General features: G+C 34.8%; 1 protein-coding gene across 1 annotated transcript in view; it reads right to left on the reverse strand.

The window, feature by feature from the left end:
• Positions 1-19669, reverse strand: part of MSH4 (mutS homolog 4) — a 114621-nt gene that overhangs the window by 12458 nt on the left and 82494 nt on the right. Inside the window, exons 13-19 of the mRNA XM_015142713.3 lie at positions 19473-19576; positions 18266-18390; positions 15519-15719; positions 11898-12016; positions 10457-10585; positions 3277-3451; positions 1640-1728 (exon numbers count right to left, since the gene is read on the reverse strand). Coding sequence (XP_014998199.2) covers positions 1640-1728; positions 3277-3451; positions 10457-10585; positions 11898-12016; positions 15519-15719; positions 18266-18390; positions 19473-19576 — 942 coding nt within the window. The remainder of the gene's footprint in view (positions 1-1639; positions 1729-3276; positions 3452-10456; positions 10586-11897; positions 12017-15518; positions 15720-18265; positions 18391-19472; positions 19577-19669) is intronic.

Raw genomic sequence — 19669 nt, forward strand, 5'->3', positions numbered from 1 at the left:
GAAAAAAAATCATAATTAGCCTGTAAAATATTCAACTAAAATCAGAATATATTAATTTGCAGTGGATAAAATTAGCTTGTTTTGAATACTTTTCAAACTTCATTAGAAGAACCAAAGCCTACTAGAAGGCTAGTGGAGAGGTGGCCCATAAATGAAATGTGGTAAGAAGAACTCTAAAGAGTTAGGTAATAAGAGCTTCTTCAGAGTACAGCACAGTTAAAATTTCTGACGAAGAGATTCAAATAGATAATTAGGCAAGTGAGGTCATAGACAGTAGAGGAACTTAAAGGAGAGAGGAATTAAAAATGGAAGACAGGTTAAGAAAGAGTGATGGACATAGAAAATTGTTATTAAGGAAATATCACACTGCACCTAGGTCAGTTTACTGAACACATTGCATTTTCAAAACACTATAAAGCAGCTGGGTGTGGTTGCTCACACCTGTAATCCCAGCACTTTGGGAGGCCGAGGTTGGTGGATCACCTGAGGTTAGGAGTTTGAGACCAACCCGGCCAACATGGCGAAATCCCCCATCTCTACGAAAACTACAAAAAAAATTAGCCGGATGTGATGGTGGGCACTTGTAATCCCAGCTACTCAGGAGACTGAGACAGGAGAATCGCTTAAACCCAGGAGGCAGAGGTTGCAGTGAGCTGAGATCGTGCCATTGCACTCCAGCCTGGGTGACAAGAGCAAAACTCCATCTCAAACAAACAAACAAAACCCAAAAACCAAAAAACACTTATATAAAGCAACCAACTACAATTTTCCAAATTTCGAGTCAACAGATGTGAGTTTAGTGTTTTTGTGTGTTTTTTTTTTTTTTTTTGAGACGGAGTCTCGCTCTGTCGCCCATGCTGGAGCATAGTGGCCGGATCTCAGCTCACTGCAAGCTCCGCCTCCCGGGTTTATGCCATTCTCCTGCCTCAGCCTCCCGAGTAGCTGGGACTACAGGCGCCCGCCACCTCGCCCGGCTAGTTTTTTGTTTTTTTTTTTTTTAGTAGAGACGGGGTTTCACCGTGTCAGCCAGGATGGTCTTGATTTCCTGACCTCGTGATCCGCCCGTCTCGGCCTCCCAAAGTGCTGGGATTACAGGCTTGAGCCACCGCGCCCGGCCGTGAGTTTAGTGTTGAACCTACTGCTTCCTAACAAATCACTGAACCTCTGTGAACCTGTAAAATTAAGAGTAGAAGTAACCCATTTTTAATCTTTTACTATAAAGACCTGACTACTTCATGAAGAGTTATGAGGCTTACATATGAGTAGAAAAGCTTTGAAAACTATAAAAAATATATAATTATACAAATATTGTGCAGAGTGATTTTCGTTTTCAATGTCCACTTAAAATAGATTTATTTTCTCATCATAAAGTTAGTATAGCAACAATTATTTTAGAAACTGGACTGTTTAACTTTTATCTCCTAGCTTGTTAGCTGATTTGCTGTGAGGATTATAATAGACCAAACCAAAAGAGTTTTAAGAAGTAACAATAATTTTCTTTGTTTAGAAATTAGGTTTTAATTTTTAATATTTTAATTATTATATTAATTATTATATATTTAGATCAAAGGTCATAATAAAAATCTACACTAAAAGTATTTTTTTAATTTGAAGAACAAATAAGAACAAAGTTTCTTACCAAAATTTGCCTTGTAATTTGAGTTGTGATTTCCTTGGCATCCAAGACAATTGATGGTGGAAGTGATGACACCTCTGCAGCTTTTAATCCTAGAATTGTTTGTTTTAAATTGACTTCGATATTATTACTGCTGGCATTTTTATGCTTGTTTTAACTAGTATTAATCTTTTATTCACAGATTTAAACTTCCCTTCTAGAGGCATTTCCGAACTACTCAATAATTCTCAGAATTAAGCTTTCTAAAATTCTGGATGACAACTTACCAATTATTAGATTTAATTACTTATCCAAGACACATAAGGCAAATTAGAACATCAGTTACCTCTCAATATAGCTCAGATATCAGGAACAAAAGAAATAGTTAGAAAATAATAATACTGAAATTCCAATTGCAAATATAGTTGGTTAACAGAATTTCAAAAGGCATATGAGTTTTCCAGGGGAAGATAATAGCTAGTCACAGAGATAACACTACAGCTAAACATTCACCCACCTAAATCAATGAGACAGGAATTTCTCAGAAGATATAATAGTAGGTGAGTAATTTATATGCAAATTCAAAGTATTAATTATAATTCTCATGTTTTCAGAGCTTAATTTTATTGTATAAATGCCATACAGGCTTTCTACTGTATGCCAGTAGCTTACTGTATTTAATGCTTTAGAAATAGAAGCAACATCAAAATTTATTGAGACGTTAGTAATTGCTAAGCACTGTGCCACACAGCTCATATTTGATAATTCATTGAATCTTTGCAACTCTACATATATTAAAAATTATTCCCATGTCATAGATTATGAAATTGAGACTTATAAATTTTAAACATCTGATACAAATAAGTTATCCAGTTGATTTCCCATTTCAGATAGCAAAACAAAGATGGTTTTTTTCCCTCAAAGGGTCATATCCATAGCTAAAATAATTTTTGAAACTTATATGTACAGACTAATTGAAAATTCTCTGAATCTGTGAGAGTTAATGATTCAAATAGAAAGTATCTAACCAGGTTTAAGAATATCTAGCTGGGCATGGTGGTGCATGCCTGTAGTCCCAGCTACTCAGGAGGCTGAGGCAGAAGAATCACTTGAGCCCAGTGGGTGGAGGTTGCAGCGAGCAGAGATAGCACCACTGCATTCCAGCCTGGGCGACAGAGCGAGACTCTGTCTCAAAAAAAAAAAAAAAAAAAAAATATATATATATATATATATATATATGGTTTAGTAATACATACCCTTTTAAGATTTTAGATTTAATTTTCAAGTACCCAGAACCTGAAGAAAACAGAGGAAGGACCCTGCTACTGAAAGATTGTGTAGAAAATATGTAATTTTCAATTCATTATATAACTTGCAAATATAAGCTAAATTACATTTTCTAAGGAAACTAATACTTCTAGGGTTTTCAGTTGTCACTGTATTTTTACATAGTTACTGGCTCATAAAAATTTAAAAAGATTTATATATCTATATCTAGATATAATGAATTTGACATAGAAAATACAATCTAAGAGAATATAAGCACTCAAAAGAACGAGAAAATTTGCTTAGATTGACAGCCAAGTAAAGAAGAGATGAAAGTTTGTCTTAGGAGAATATATAGTATTTGAATGTATAGGTATAATTTCTATATGCAGTACCATAATTTTTCTCTTCTGTGAGTCCCTTAGAAAGTTTGTAGGTATACAAAATTGCTTCTTTATTTCTTGAGGTATTCTTTACATGTTGAACTTCAAAATGCATGTTTTCTACATTAAGATAGAGGGCATCAATATGGCACAGTTCCAGGAAATGTGTAGCAAACAATGTAAATGCCTGGAATATATAACAGATGGTGAATATTAGTACTTTAAAAATTAACTGGAAAATTCTATTTTAACTATGTGAACATAAAATTTTAGTTTAATTTTCTAAGTAGCTTGGCAGAGATGTAGGAATAAAACTAATAATTTGGAGGCTAATATCATCAATCTATTTTAAAATGTTTTGAGAGTTTATATTAAATGAAGAAGATATGTTTATTATGTTTGTACACAGACATGTGTGCCACATTATGGGAAAGAGAACAAAACTGAAAATAAAATCCTAAGAAATACATCTGAAGATATTGAAAAGATGAAGTTTACCAGAAACAAAGCTATGAATTGAGGTAATCATTTATTAGGAAGGTAACTCACATGCAAAAAAATAATATTTTCCTCAATTTTTAAAAAACTTCACTATAAAATTTGCCTCCCTAGTTGTAAGTAGGTTTTGGCAGTGGAATCAAAAGATTGTTTTAGGTATGTGAAATTCCAAAAGTTTCTGGTTTTTGGATTTCATTGTGTTTAGTACTGGTAGAGGAAAAAGAAAGATTGGCAGCACCGATTAAGATAACGGCTCTCAAACATTAGTAATCCCTTAGAGAGCCTGTTAAAGATGCAAATTCTTGGTACATATCCCCTGAAAAATTCTCAATCAATAGTTCTAATGTGGGACCCCAGGAAATGACATTTTCCATAAGTACTTTAGGTGATTTTGATGAAAGTGGTTCAAGTGATTTACAGCTAGCACAAGATTTCCAGCCCAGAATTTACTAAGGCAGATAGAGATCTGAATAACTGGTTATGTTTTAAGACATTATCAGTGACCAATTAGGTAGGTAGTCAGTGGAAATTTAAATATTAAGACAGTAAAAATAATTGATTGGCAAAATGGCTATCAACTATGGAAGGTGAAAAGCAAGGGAAGGAATAATTTTGTATATGACATAAAAATGAAAATTCTTAAATATCTACTCAACAAATCAAAAGGAGTATAAAACAATACCAAATTTATAAAGCTACAGGAAAATAGAACATAGTAAGCTATTTAAAAGGTAGAGACTATATTCAATAACAATAATGTCCTTAAAAGTTATATGCCAAATCAATCTATTAGAGTAACTTTTTAAACTCTATTTCAGGGTAATTCAATTTAGCATATAATTATTCAGACCCTATACATTGCAAGGATTGTGCTAGGCACTAAGGATACTGTGTTAGAAAATAATAATTAAATTTAAAAGTAAGTAGCAATATTATATTTTTATTAAATTATTTACATTAGAAAATAATATTGTAAAGTAATACTAAAAGCACTATTTTAAACTATTGTAGAATACTTTGAAAACGATACTGTATGCTTGAACATGGGAGGCAGAAGCTACAGTGAGCTGAGATCACGCCACTGCACTCCAGCCTGGGCAACAAGAGTAAAACTCCATCTCAAAAAAAAAAAAAGAAAAAGAAAAAAAGAAAACAGATACTGTATTAGATGGGGTTCTCCAGAGAAAGAGACCAATAGGATATGTGTGTGTGTGTGGTATGTGTGTAAAGAGATTTATTATAAGGAATTGGCTCATGCAATTATGGAGGCTGTCAAGATCAAAACTCTGCAGTCAGCAAGCTGGAGACCCAAGAGAGTTGATGGTATAACTCCAGTCCAAATGTCCGCAAGCTCTAGACTCAGAAAGAGCCAATGTTTCAGTTTGAGTCTGAAGGCAGGAAAGAACCAGTATTTCAGACTGAAGGCAGTCAGTTCTCTCTTATTCTTAGAAGGATCAGTCATTTTCTTCCATTCAGGCTTTCAATTTATTGGATGGGACCCATTCCACCCTAGGGAAGGCAATATGCTTAATTCAGTCTACCAATCTCATCCAGAAACACCCTTACAGATAAACCCAGAATGTTTGACCAAATGTCTGGGCACCCCATGACCTTGCCAAGTTGACACATAAAACTATCCATCACAAATCCACCCTTTGAAAGCTTGGCATCCATAGGTATCTCCTTATACCACACTTAATCTACAAATGAAGACAATAATTAGATCATACTTCCCTCTAATATGATACAACTGTCTTCAGTACAACTGAGACAGCACTAACCCCTTTTCCAGAAAAGGAGGTAACGTCCTTGAGTGATGTTAGGTCTTCTTGATATCTCATAACTTAAATACTATAATGTGAAATTGGCAATACTTAAATAATATGATGTGAAGTCAATGCATCTTATGTTACATTATAAGAGAATAAGAGAAGAAAGAAAATATTTGTTCAATATATGTGTATATATACACCAAAACATCACACAAAATAAGGTGGAAATAATCATGACAATTACAGACAGTCCTTATTTCTGTAACTGGTAAGAGAGTTGTAGTTGGTAATTACAACTACCTTTTCCTTTTACTACCTCTTCTGTATTTCCTTTGCCTTCAGCAAGCCCTAGCTAGTCAGAGCTCTTTAACTAGTGGGGTAAATCAAATCTTCACTCCTGAAAGGTCTTGGCCATTCATAGTCCTGCCTGGATTGGGTTGTAGTTTTCCACTGACCTTTAACACAGAGCGTGACAGAACTGAGATACCCTAAGGAATCTTCTGTATTCCAGACATATTCTTTCTTTATTGCATTGTGGAGTAGTAGTCCAATTTCCCTTTGCTAATCAGGATCAATCACTTCAGCCAGCACAATAACTCTCTTCTTTGCCAGCTGATTTAGAGGCATAAGACAGTCAAAGTGGCTGGGCAGGAGTCTTAACTTCCAGGTCAAAAAGTTATTGCTATGTCTCTTGGTGGAAGCATACTCCTTTTGGAATTAAGACCTCTATGTTATCAGAGCAAGGTTATAGAAACTGGAAGCAGATATTTTGCCCTTGAGTTACTAGGGGTAATGGTGAGTGATGCTACTTCCATTTCCAATTCTTGATTCCTGGACCCATGAATCCTGGCAATGGGAGAAACAGCATCATATATTGGAAGCTGATTCAAAGCATATACAGCCTTCTGGAAAACCTTTCCCTAGTCCTGAAAGGTACTGCCACTTAGTTGGTGTTGTAATTGAGTCCTTAAAAGACTAGTCCACCAGTCTATCAAACCAACTACTTCAAGATGGTTGTTGAACACAGTCAAAACAGTGAATTCCATGAGCACAGGCCCTTTGCAGCACTGCATTTGCTGTGAAGTAAGCTCCTTGGTCAGAAGAAATGCTGTGTGGAATACCATAATGGCAGATAAGATATTCTTTAAGTCCATGGAGGTTAGTTTTGGCAGAAGCATTACACATACAGAAGGCAAACTGATGTCCAGAATAAGTGGCTATTCCAATATGAATATAATGGAGGTGGTCTAGTGTAATCAACCTGCTACCAGGGAATGGTGCCATAATGGGGACTCAACGTTGGTTTCTGCTGCCAGCAGACTGAGCACGCAGTAATGGCTACATCCAGGTCAGCCTTGGTGACTGCAGGCTCCTGTTGCTGATCTCATGCATGAAACCTCAACCTAGAACTTTTAAGCTTATTCAGATCAAGTCAGAATTTAGTAGCACTCCTATCCAATGCCATAGGTCTGTGTAAGTCAGATTATTCTGATTGCTGCTTTAACTCTGCTTCCCATTACAGTAACTTATCCACCTTGTCTTTGGTGGCTGAGTGTCACAACTTGGCCCCTACCACCCTGGGATCCAATTATTCCTATTGCATTTGGGTTTTCCAATTAAGTGCCTGCAGTGAAGGCCTTACGGTGGGCCGTAAGGTCTGTCCTACATAGAAGAGTGATAACAGAGTTCTTCAAGGCTGCCAGGGCTCCTCTCACAAACTTATTTCTCATACTCATGGTAAAGGGTATGTCATCTGGACTCTCCCAGGATGGGTAAGTGATCTTAAATGACAAACCCACTCTAACATTCCAACCTCCCTAAGCTTTGAATCCCTTCCTCTACATTAAACCAAGGAAACTCATTCATGGTGGGCCACCTTTTGGTCTGTTTTTCAGCCAATCAATCAAACTGTTAGATCCCTTTCCAACTCTGAGTTGCAACATTAAATGCATACCTGGCTTAGTAAGCCCATATCAATAACTTCGGCCTAATCCAACCCTTATCCCAGAGCCTTAGAATACATTCCCATGCATGTTTCCTGGATTTCTGTCTGTATAAAGTAGAAAATTCAAGTAGTTCTTTCAGAGTGTAATGTACTTCTGTATAGTCACATTTTTACCTCACCTTTAGAGATTTAGTTATAGGTCTAGAAGCAAAGAAATGTGGTGGAAGTGGGTCTTGAGGAGACTCAGCATTGCTTGGGATGCCATTACAGTTTCCTCAGGTAATGCTAGGTTAATCCCTTCAGATGGGGTGAAGTGGTTTCTTCTACTGGCAAAGATGATTCATCAGAATTTAGGGCCTAAATGTCCCCAGCTTCATCAGTGTCTCCCTACACATTCCTATTCCAACTGGTAGTCTCCCATTCCTTCTCAACTAATGCCCTCACTTTAACAGTAGATACCCTATAAAGTTGGGAATTCAACCTGTGTTGTAATTCTGGGACAGGATGAGATTCTGAGTTTGATTTTCAGCAATCTCAACCCGGTGACTATAGGAGATAAAAATTTCCTTCAGGGCACATTTAGGTGCTTTTAAGTCATTTATGCAGCAATGAGCTGGCAATTTGGTGCTTTTTTGTTATTTAAAATTTTTTAGTTAAAAAGATAAGTAACACACATGCTTCTAAGTTAACACATTAAATAATGCATTAAATAGCAGCAAGGCTAATTAAGTCCTGCTTTTGGAAGCAGTGAGGAGGTGATGCACATTTCCTGGTGTCTACAGCCACTGTCACAGAACTAGTTAGGGAAAGCACAGTTACTGCTAACCCTGGTGTGCTTCCTTGCCTGCATTCACCTGGGAGAAAAGGCTCAATTGTGAGTAGAGGTTAGTGACCATAAAGAGGCTTTTTTCCCCATCTAAGTTGAGGCTCCTGAACTCAAGTTTTCAGATTCATGCAGCCCTGGGGATACATGGATCCCAGGTTAAGAAACTCTGCCCTTCTTACAGACCCCCTGCTGTGATCTAGGGACACATGTGATGCCTGGTTCTTCCAGGTAGTGACAGGCAGGCCCTCACCAGGTATGTGATGGGTGGTGCCTGGAAGTCCCTCAGGTGGGAGCCTGAGCTGGCAATTTGAATCCTTGAGTTCATCCTTTGCTTTCCCAATTTTGTCTAATGACACTAGGAGCAACCAGCCAATTTCATTATATTCATTAGTTTGCCAAAAATGTTTAGAAGTATCATATATACAATCACCTGGATCTCTGCTGCTTACAAGCAGTTGATTAAGAGTATATGATAGTGATATTTTACTTACCACTATTGTCAGATCATATCAGAACCAAGATTTGTATTAAGGTTCTCCAGAGAAAGAGAACCAATAGAGAGGGGGGCAGGGCAGGCGAGAGAGACAGAGAAAGAAAGAGAGAGAGAGAGAGAGAGAGAGAGAGAGAGAGAGAGAGAGAGAAACTGGCTCACGTGATTTATGAAGGCTAACAAGTACCAAGGTCTAAAAGGGACTAGCTATAAGTCCAGGAGAGCCAATGGTACAACTCCAGTCCAAAGCTGGCAGGTTCCAGACCCAGAAAAAGCCAATGTTTCAGTTTGAGTCTGAAGGTAGTAAAGAAGGCTGCCTTCCATATTGTAGGCAGCCAAGAAGGAGGAGTTTCCTCTTACTCTTTGGAAGGCTTTTTGTTCTATTCAGGCTTGCATTTATTGAGTGGAACCCACCCACATTAGGGAGGGCAATCTGCTTTACTCAGTCTACCAATTCTAATCTCATCCAGAAACACCCTCACAGACTCAGCCAGAACAATGTTTGACCAAACATCTGGGCACTCTGTGGCCCAGTCAAACTGACATGTAAAATTAACCATCAGAGGCACTAATTAGCTTTTAATCTTAAGTAAGACATGCACCTTATTTATATGAGAAATTGTAACTGACACATTCAAAATTACAAAGACTAATGTTATTTATTAACATTACTTTTGATTTATCACATACCCTTAAGTATAAAATAGATTTTTCTCATTCTATATAATAAATCATTATGAGCCGGGCATGATGGCTCAGCCTGCAATCACAGCACTTTGAGAGGCTGAAGTGAGTGGATCACTTGAGTCCAGGAATTCAAGACCAGCCTGGGTAACATGGTGAAACCTCGTCACTGCTAAAATACAAAAATTAGCTAAGCGTGGTGGTGCATGGCTATAGTCCCAGCTACTCAGGAGGCTGAGGCAGGAGGATCGCTTGAGCCTGAAAGGTGGAAGTTGCAGTGAGTCAAGATTGTGCCACTGCACTCCAGCATGGGCAACAAAGTGAGACCCTATCTCAAAAAATAAATAAATAAAATAAAAATAAATAAATCATCATGGACTTTCATTTAAGGTAAATAACTTCATCTTAGGGACATTTTAAGGTATCTTAAATAAGAAAAAGTATTTTTATTTAAGTTTTGTTCATATCTGTATATATTGTGAGCGATCATTTAAAAAGATATTTTGTAAATTAATTTAATAGAGTAAAAATCCATGTTTTACATAGTTGATATGTGAAAAACTACTTTCTTTAAAGGAATAAAATTTTAGGTAGGTAAAATAGATTTTCTGTAAAGTTACCTGAGTTGCCTAGTGCTTTCCTTCCTGTTGTAACATCATAGTCAACATTATTGCACATGGAGACAATTACTGAAAGACCTTCATATTTTGCTACTTAACTTGATGAAATTAAAGCCAACTGACTAATTTCACATTATTTGAATTTCTCAATTTCATCTTTTCCTTATCTATATCATGGCTATCAAACTAATGATTCCCACTTTCATTGGAAATGAAGGAACAAAAATATAAATGCTATGATATGTGTTTACTATCTAAATTGTTTTAAAAGCTATTTGTGGGTGTCCGTAAAATTCAATAATAATAAAAGGATACATAAAATGACTCAAAATTAATATACTTAAAATAAAAGAATACCTTTAAGCTCAGTAGATATTCACAAACAGCATAACAAATGCCAATACCTTCTTCTGTATTAGTACCTCTGCCAAGTTCATCAATTAATATGAGCGATTTGTCATTAGCATTATGTAGAATATATGCTATCTGAAATATATAATTTTAATATTTATTCATTGTAACCAAACAGCTGTCAATATCACAGGAAAAAATGAGGAGAAACGCAGTCTCTTTATAAGTTTATCTGAAATGTATCTTTATAGAGACGTCCTGCTGAGCAGAAAATAATATATTGTTTTCCTTTCTAAAAATATCATGACTAATAATTCCAGAATAGCTGATGTATACATACACATATGCATATGTATATGAGACAACATAGAGTAAATAATGATTATCTAAAATATTGATGCTTTAGATACAGTGAAGAAAAGCAATAAATTAACTGTTTAAGCACAAAGAAGGTCATTTTCTTCTCCACAAATGACTAATCAATTACTGCTATAAAATATCCAAAACCATCTCTCAAATTTATTTAAGTATTACTCTATATCCTGTAAAGATGAAGTAAAGAAAAATTTAAGAAAAAACACCTAAGTCTTGATTCTTGGTTTAACAAATCAGTTTAAATCCATGACCAATGGAGACCAAGACTTAAATTGACAGAAGTGCTCTTTTCCACTGAAGATTATTAACTTCTTTCTCAAAAATAGAATTTTACCTTTCTTATATTATGACACAATAGTAATTTTGATGGACATTTTACCTTTCTATGACACTAAGCTTTTTGAGGGCTAGGATGATTTAAAAATATACCTTAAGTGCCTGATATATTGCTACAATCTGTTATAGATATTCAATACACAATAAATAATTACATAAATTGTGGGACAAATGATAACTTTAGTCACCACCTATTTACTTGAAGAAAATTATCAGTGATCCTAAATTCTTAATACAGATATCCCAAGAGTTACACTTAATTCCTTTAGTTCTAAAGGCTACTTGATGTTTGCTCAATCAGAAATAGGTGATACTTTGGTACAGGAAGTGAAATTTCTATAAGGACAAAAAAGAAGATGATTTTTGGAAGCCTTCTAACACTGTAATCTTTTGTTTTAAAATCGAGCCTATAAAGAACAATAAATACTATGCAAAATGGTACTGAACCAGTTATCATTTCCTGAAGCCTTTTACTTATTCCCTATAAAAACATTTAGGCACGCTTTTATTACTTAATAACACTAGCTCTTTCTTTTAAAATTGTATTTTCAATAAAACATTGTCTTCCATTTCCACTTAAATTGGAAATTAGGAGGCTGTCTCTGACTGCCCTCTGGCTCTTAGAAAAGGGTATAGGCACATTTGCATATTTTAGTATAAAAATATTTTATGTAGTAACTGACCATTAGTGAGATAATTTAATGTTTTTAACATAAGAAAAGTTTTGTTTGGGTACCTCTTTCATTTCTTTCATAAATGTTGATGAATTTGTTTCGATATCATCATCAGTACTGAGTCTTGTAAAAATTTGTTTAGCAATTCTAAAGGAAGAATATTCTGCTGGAACATATGATCCTGTAAAATATAAGGTCAAGATAAATTGAAATGTGTTTATAAAATATAAGTACTAATTACATTTTGCACTTATCAGATTATTTACAAGGATTATATGGTAGAAAGAACACTAGATATGGCCTTAGAAGACATGACCCCAGTCCTATTCCTTATTATACAAGCTTAAACAGCACTTAAACTTTCCCAGTTCTAGCCGGGAGTGGTGGCGGGAAACTGTGGTCCCAGCTACTCCGGAGGCTGAGGCAGGAGAATGACGTGAACCGGGAGGCGGAGCTTGCAGTGAGCCGAGATCGCACCACTGCACTCCAGACTAAGCGACAGAGCGAGACTATGTCTCAAAAAACAAAACAAAACAAAACAAAAAACAGTTGCCCTACCTACTGTACAAAGTTATCTGGAAGTTCAAATAAGACAGTAAATATTCAAGTACATAACAAAGAGACTGTTATAAACTCAATAAAATTTTTAAATAACTTACTTGAATGATAAAGAACATTTAAAATATTAAAATGTGAAGGGAATGCTTATAAAGCTTATGAATATGCCAGTTATACTGATCTATTCATTACACATGGTATGCATTGAAACATCACTATGTATCTCTTAAATGTGTGCAATTATTATGTCAAAAATAAAATAAATTTAAAAAAGAAATGAAAATCTGAAGCAAATGCCTATAAAGCTGAAGTTAATAAAATCATTATAAAAAGATATAAAGAAATATCTGTGATTACAAACATGCAGAGACATTCAGAAGCAAAATAAAAGCAAAACATTTAATAAAAAGAAAAAGTGAATTTTCACCCACAAGACTGTTTCTGCCCAAGAAGTTATTGAGCTAATTCATCTAAAATATTCGTTTCTTAAAAACAAATAATCTGATTAATGCACCCGTCTCAATATAGAATAAAATCTAAAAGGCATTCTAACATTATAAGAAGATAAAACATACAAGTAGTTGAATGGGAAACGTACCACATATACAGAATTCTGTATAGATAAAATTGTGAAATAGTAGGCGCAAAAAAAAACAAAGCCAGATTACTCCAAGATTGAAAACAAAAATAAGGATAAAGAATAGGGCTTAACTCTGAGGAATAAGGAGTAGCAAGAAAAGAGACCAAAAGTCAGGCTAATACTAATGAAAATAAAAGTAATAATCATAACAGTCGAAATTATAATAACTGCACCTGTACCATTCGACATACTAGGTCTTTTATATCCACTCTTCCTAATTTTCAAAATAACCCAATAAATTGCATATTATTTTTCTCATTTTACAAATGAAAAGTGGAGGCTCAGGACCCAGTGTGAGTGTATATATATACTGAGTAGTATATATAAGGTATTTTATATATATATAATATATAATGTATATTATATATATTTATATTACATATGGAAGGTATTTTATATATATACCTTATATATATACAGACATAGCATATATTATTAAGCGGTATGTTTGTATTTTCTCTGCTCTCTTAACCTCCATCAAAAAGTTTCTCAACCTTTCTTATCTAGATTATTACAGAAGCCTCCTGGCTGGTATTTTTGCTTCTAGTCTAGCTCTCATCTATGCACCAGCTAGAATGATCTATCTAAAAATTAAATCTGATCATACTATTCTCTTACTAAATGTCTTCAATAGCTCCCTACAGATTACTGGATAAAGCTCAATCTTCTCAGGTAAATACCTAAAACCCTCCATGACCTAATTACTGCCCATCTCTCCAACTTTATACCTTGCTACTCCTTACAGTTACTCTTTGCTCTATGAAGCAAAGGAAGTACAAAGCCTCTGGACTACTTTTTTGTAGTTCCTTGGGCACATCATAGTATTTTTTTTTTTCTTCTGAGTTTTAGAACATGCTCTTACCTCTGCCTGGGAAGTCTCCTTCTTTTTCATACTTTCCCCTCAAATCCATAGCATTTTATTTTTATTACCTCAGTCCTTATAAAAATTATTAGAAGTAAGTGTTACCATAGTTTTTATTTGCAGATAGGAAAACCAAGGCTTAATGAGGTTAAGCAATTTGCCTAAGGTTACACAGCTAGTAACTTGACAAGCTAGATCTACCTTCCAAGTCTATGGTCCTAACTTCCATGCCTTTCAAGTCCCACTCGTGTCTTACGGTCAGACTATATGAGATATTATATATGTTTCAGGTGTTTCAGAGGTTTAAGACGGTCAGTGACAAGAGAAGTATCATTATCTTTAAGTATTTGAAGAACTAATATTGGGAATAAATACTAGATTATTCTGTAGTATATAGAATAATAAAGATAAATGAGTTGAAATTATAGAAATTGGGTTTCAGTTCAGTGTAATGAATACTCTAATTAAATTAGGGCTGTCCAGCAATTGGACAGCCTGCTTTTTTATAGAACAGAGTTCCTCATAGCTATTCAAATAGAAGTATTATGTCTTACATGAAGCAGTCAGTATTCTTATAAGGGGAGGGAAATTAGCTAAAATGTCCTTTTATTTCCAATAAACCTACAAAATCAATAAAATATTTACTCTTCATTAACTCATGCATCTCTGATTGTCCCAGTACTAAGGGTGAATTTATACTGTATCACCAATATTATTATTGCTTTGTTCTCCTTACAAATCATTACATTAGACCAAAGTTTCTCACCCATGACACTACTAGTAACTTGGGCTCCATAAATCTTTCTTGTGTGTGTGTGTATGGTGGGGTGAGGAAGGCTGGGGAGTGTGGAGAGGGAGAGCTGTTCTGTGCATTGTAGGATGTTTAACAGCATTCCTGGACTCTACACTCCCTTCAGTTGTGACAACCAAAAATGTTTCCAGATATTGCCAAATGCTGGGAGTTGGGAGGTAAGGGATCAAAACCACCCCTGCTTGAGAATCAGTTCATTTTGGCCAAGTATCTCATCTCTGATTCATACAGTTCTCAAGGAAATCCAGTTTTCAGAGATAGGAGTTAAGCTGTGCATCCATATTAAGAAATAGGTGACAATATTGGCTCAGTGACAGCCATTTAGATAAATATATGCACATGTGTATGTATAATATATCAACTGCTATAGTCAAGTTATTGGTACCCCTCAAGTTAAGGGAAATGTTTCTCTGCTCAATATTATATTTAATAATTTTGGAAAAAACTCACATGGGTTATTAAAGGCAACAGCTTAACCTACTCATTTCACTTTTTCTCACAAGGTTTGTTTTTGAACCAGAAATAATTGCATGATTCAGTTTAGTAATAATTGATGAAACTTTAATAGTTATAGTAAGAATGATCCCACTTTTGTAGTATCCCAAAAACATTTTAGTGCAATGCAATTGAAATTGGATGAAGTTTAATGAATATTGAATAGTACACAACAGACACACTGTAATATTTTTAGGTAACAGAATCTGCTCCAAACTGTTCTCGGGTTAATTAGGCACATGGACCCAAAAAAATTAGGCACAAAGCATTCTGAAAAGAGTGTCAAACTGGTCATTATAAATAAAGCTATAACTTACCAATCTGGGCCATAATCTGACAAAGAGCAATCTGTTTTAAATATGTGGATTTTCCACTCATGTTTGGTCCAGTTATTATCAAAAAATTACTCCCTTCTGTAATATAGGTATTGTTGGCAATAGGTTTTTCCGCAGATATTTTTTCAAGAATAGGATGCCATCCCTGTTTGATTGCTAAAGTATCAGTAAATTCAGGTCGAACTTAAGAAAAAAAAAAATAGAATGGTTTTTAAAGATTAATATATTTGCATCCAAAGATTTTGTAGTGTGTATGTACTCTCTATATCTTAGTGATTTTCACACTGGTCACTTTGGAATAATAACATTAAGGTATTATATTATCCCAAATCCCCACCCAAATTCTTCTAAATTATAATAGACACACTCTAATCACTATCACAACTTTTATTCACTTTCTAGAGAACTCTAGAATTTAGTTCTTTACCATTGTTGAGCTCTAAAATAGTTTATAAAATTTTCAGCTTTGTGTAAATTAAAAAGAACCAAGTAGATCAGGCATGGTGGCTCATGCTGGTAATCCCAGCACTTTGGGAGGTCGAGGAGGGCAGACTGCTTGATTGCTTGAGCTCAGGAGGTCAAGACCAGCCTAGGCAACATGGTCAAACCCTATCTCTACAAAATATATATATTAGCCAGGCGTGATGGCTCATGCCTGTAGTCCCAGCTACTTGTGGGGCTGAGATAGGAGGATCTCTTGAGCCTGGGAGGTGAAGACTGCAGTGAGCTGAGACTGTGTCACTGCACTCCAGCCTGGGTGACAAAGTGAGTCCCTGTCTCAAAAAAATAAAAATAAAAATAAAAAAGAACCAAGTACTCATTGATTGTACTTTAAAAATCATAATTTGCGGCCGGGCGCGGTGGCTCAAGCCTGTAATCCCAGCACTTTGGGAGGCCGAGACGGGCGGATCACGAGGTCAGGAAATCGAGACCACCCTGGCTGACACGGTGAAACCCCGTCTCTGCTAAAAAATACAAAAAACTAGCCGGCGAGGTGGCGGGCGCCTGTAGTCCCAGCTACTCGGGAGGCTGAGGCAGGAGAATGGCGTGAACCCGGGAGGCGGAGCTTGCAGTGAGCTGAGATCCGGCCACTGCACTCCAGCCTGGGCGGCAGAGCGAGACTCCGTCTCAAAAAAAAAAAAAAAAAAAAAAAAATCATAATTTGTTACTGGTACTATAGAGTTGCACATTTACTTACTCTACCTTAAACACTACTTCCCTACTTTAAATATTATTTCAAATTTGGCACACTTAGCATTTATTTATGTATTTATTAGAGACAGGGTCTTGGTCTGTTACCCAGGCTGGAAAGCGGTGGCAAAATCATAGTTTATTGCAGCCTCAAACTCCTGGGTTCAAGCCATCCTCCTGCCTCAGCCTCCCAAGTAGCTGGGAATAGAGGCACCTGCCACAGCTTCTCATCACTTTTTTTTAAAGAGATGAGGTCTTGCTATGTTGCCCAGACTGGTTTCAAATACCTAGCTTATAAGTTGAGGTAAGATTATAGAATAAATTCAAATATAAAAATAATTATTTATAAGCCTATGTAGAAATGTTGTATAAAAGGAAATTTCAGAGAATAGAGAAGATCAACACAAATAATTTGCTAATTTATAGAAACAAATAAGGATCAGGTCTCTATGGATATCACCTGAGGTGAGGCGAGGAGGAAGAGGGTGAAAGGATATGTGAAAACCAAAATGTTACATACCTTTATCTAAAATGCATAGATAAACTTGAAAACATTCATCATAAAAGTGAAGTTAGAAAAAAAATTTTAAGTATTTTCAAAAATTCATTCTTTATAGATATGGAGTTTCAGAATGATCCTTCTCAAACTAAAATGAAGCAATACTAAATCTCTTAATAGTTAAAAAAAAAAAAACTACCATTGGAATATCTGACCCCTAAAGTACAGTTTTGACCCAAAGGAGATATAAAAGTTTGAAAAGTTTTGGCCTATAAAATACCAATATAAAAAGTTAATATTTCCCTAAGAAATATGAAAAAATCTTTAGATACTTCCCATAAAACTAAATTAACATAACATTTTATGAATTTTACTGCTGATTTACATTAGAAATTTCAATGTTTTTAATGTAATGAAGTCTACAATTATTCAACCATAATTATCACATACTAGTCCAGTAAATTTGCATACTGGAGTATGGTAATAACTGGTAAGTTAGATAAGAAATGTCAAAGCACTAACTCCAAGTATTCATTTAACATGAGAAAATTACTTAACATTTATATTCATGGCCTTTGTATAGATTTGGGATATAAAAATAAATTACATAATTCCTAATTTTGGTATGTTCACATCTAAGGAGCTAGTGGATTAAAATGCTCACTCTGGAGATGCATTTCTCTCTATTAATATTTATCACACTGCTTCTAATAAGTATTCAGATTTGAACTTTATAAATTTAGATCATAGTCATTTTTACCAAGGAGACAGCTCTTGCAGTCTTTCTTATTCAGGGAATCTTTAGTTTCTTGCAATTTTTTCTTTTTGGTTTGCCAATTTTTGAGAGAAAAATTTTTTACTTCAAAAAAAAATTTTAAGGGTAATCTCACTTTCTTTATTTTGTGTCTTTGTCTAGGACCAGAGGCAAGAGACTCTATTTCAAGTTAAAATTTTAAATGGCATAACTATTATATCAAATTGTTTGAAAGGAATACAAATTTAAGTATGCAATATGTTTATTCCAAAGAAAGCAACTTACCATAGTCAGAAAGAGTGCAGGCATGAGCAAATGACAGTAGCATATCCAGCATTGACACAGTGTCAGATAGTTTATATAAGCAATGAATATGTTCATAAATCTCACTAAGCAGTTTGCACACTATCCTGAAAACACATGTTTGGTAAGACATGTAATAATGTTTTTTCAAAAGGGACACACATTGTAAGTGTAAAATAATATTAAATTCAACTGCCTGAAGTAAAATAATATTCACACCTGAGTTATACACTATACATAAAGCCTATTGTTCGACTGTCTCATTTTAGAGATGAGGAAATTGAAGTTTTTACTCAAGATCACAGCTACTTAGTGGCAAAGAATCTATTCTGGTGTATTAACATCACATTTTTGAAATAACTGCTTTTATGTGATATTAATAAAATAAGTTTTTATTATTAAAATATTTGATATAGGTCAAATCAAGCCCTCATTATACTTGGAAGCATCCCATTTGCTAATCACTTTATGAATTTGCAAATGTTAAGTTCAACACAAAAGCTATATGCATTTTCTCTCTCACCCATTTTTTCTTTCTGTTTCGCACTTGTTCTCTCATCACACACGTGCACACAGACACAATATCTGAATAATATAATTTTTTTTATAAGGCAGAGTTATACTGTGATATAGTGCAAAAAGTTTTTCTCTTGTAAAGATAAATATGTACCCAAAACTTACTATATATTAAAATGTTTGTGGTACATGCCTTGAAATTGTCTTGAAAGCCCAACTTTTCTCTTTATTACCTCAGCCTAATAAGTGTTCTAAATCTTTTACTTCTTCTTTCTGGCTGTATTGCTATTTCATGACCAGCAAAAGAACTGACACTATTGTGATATTGCTATTCAATTATTACTATCAAGGTATAAGGAGCTGAGGACTTACAGACCATAGAAAAAGAATAAACTGAATGAAGCCCAGGTAAGCCCATGATGTGCCACGTTCTACATCATGGTAGAATGCATATTACAGAAATATCAATTATAATAGTATTTGTTTGCAATTAGATCTTCCCCGAAGCTTCCGTGAGGCTCAGTGATTCTAATCACAAAGACAGACTTCCTTTGCTAACATACTTAATTCTACAATTGTCTGTAATTAGATAACAATTAAACTAATACAATTGTAACAGTTTCTCAAATTAAACCAATTTAATTCAATATTCAAATATTTCAAATGCTCTTACATATAAGTCATGTGATAGATTTCTCTCAAAGATTCTTGGCATCTTTCATTCATTTTAATTAAATCTGCTGATGTAAAGCTATAAGAATTTTTCACTTTAGAAATCTGCTGGGAGATTAAAAAACAAATGTCAAGATAAGTGCACACTACTATGAAATATAACATAAGATTTTAAAGAACAGAAATATGGATATTTAA

The sequence above is a fragment of the Macaca mulatta genome, chromosome 1, assembly GCF_049350105.2.
Source record: "Macaca mulatta isolate MMU2019108-1 chromosome 1, T2T-MMU8v2.0, whole genome shotgun sequence".
NCBI lineage: Eukaryota > Metazoa > Chordata > Mammalia > Primates > Cercopithecidae > Macaca > Macaca mulatta.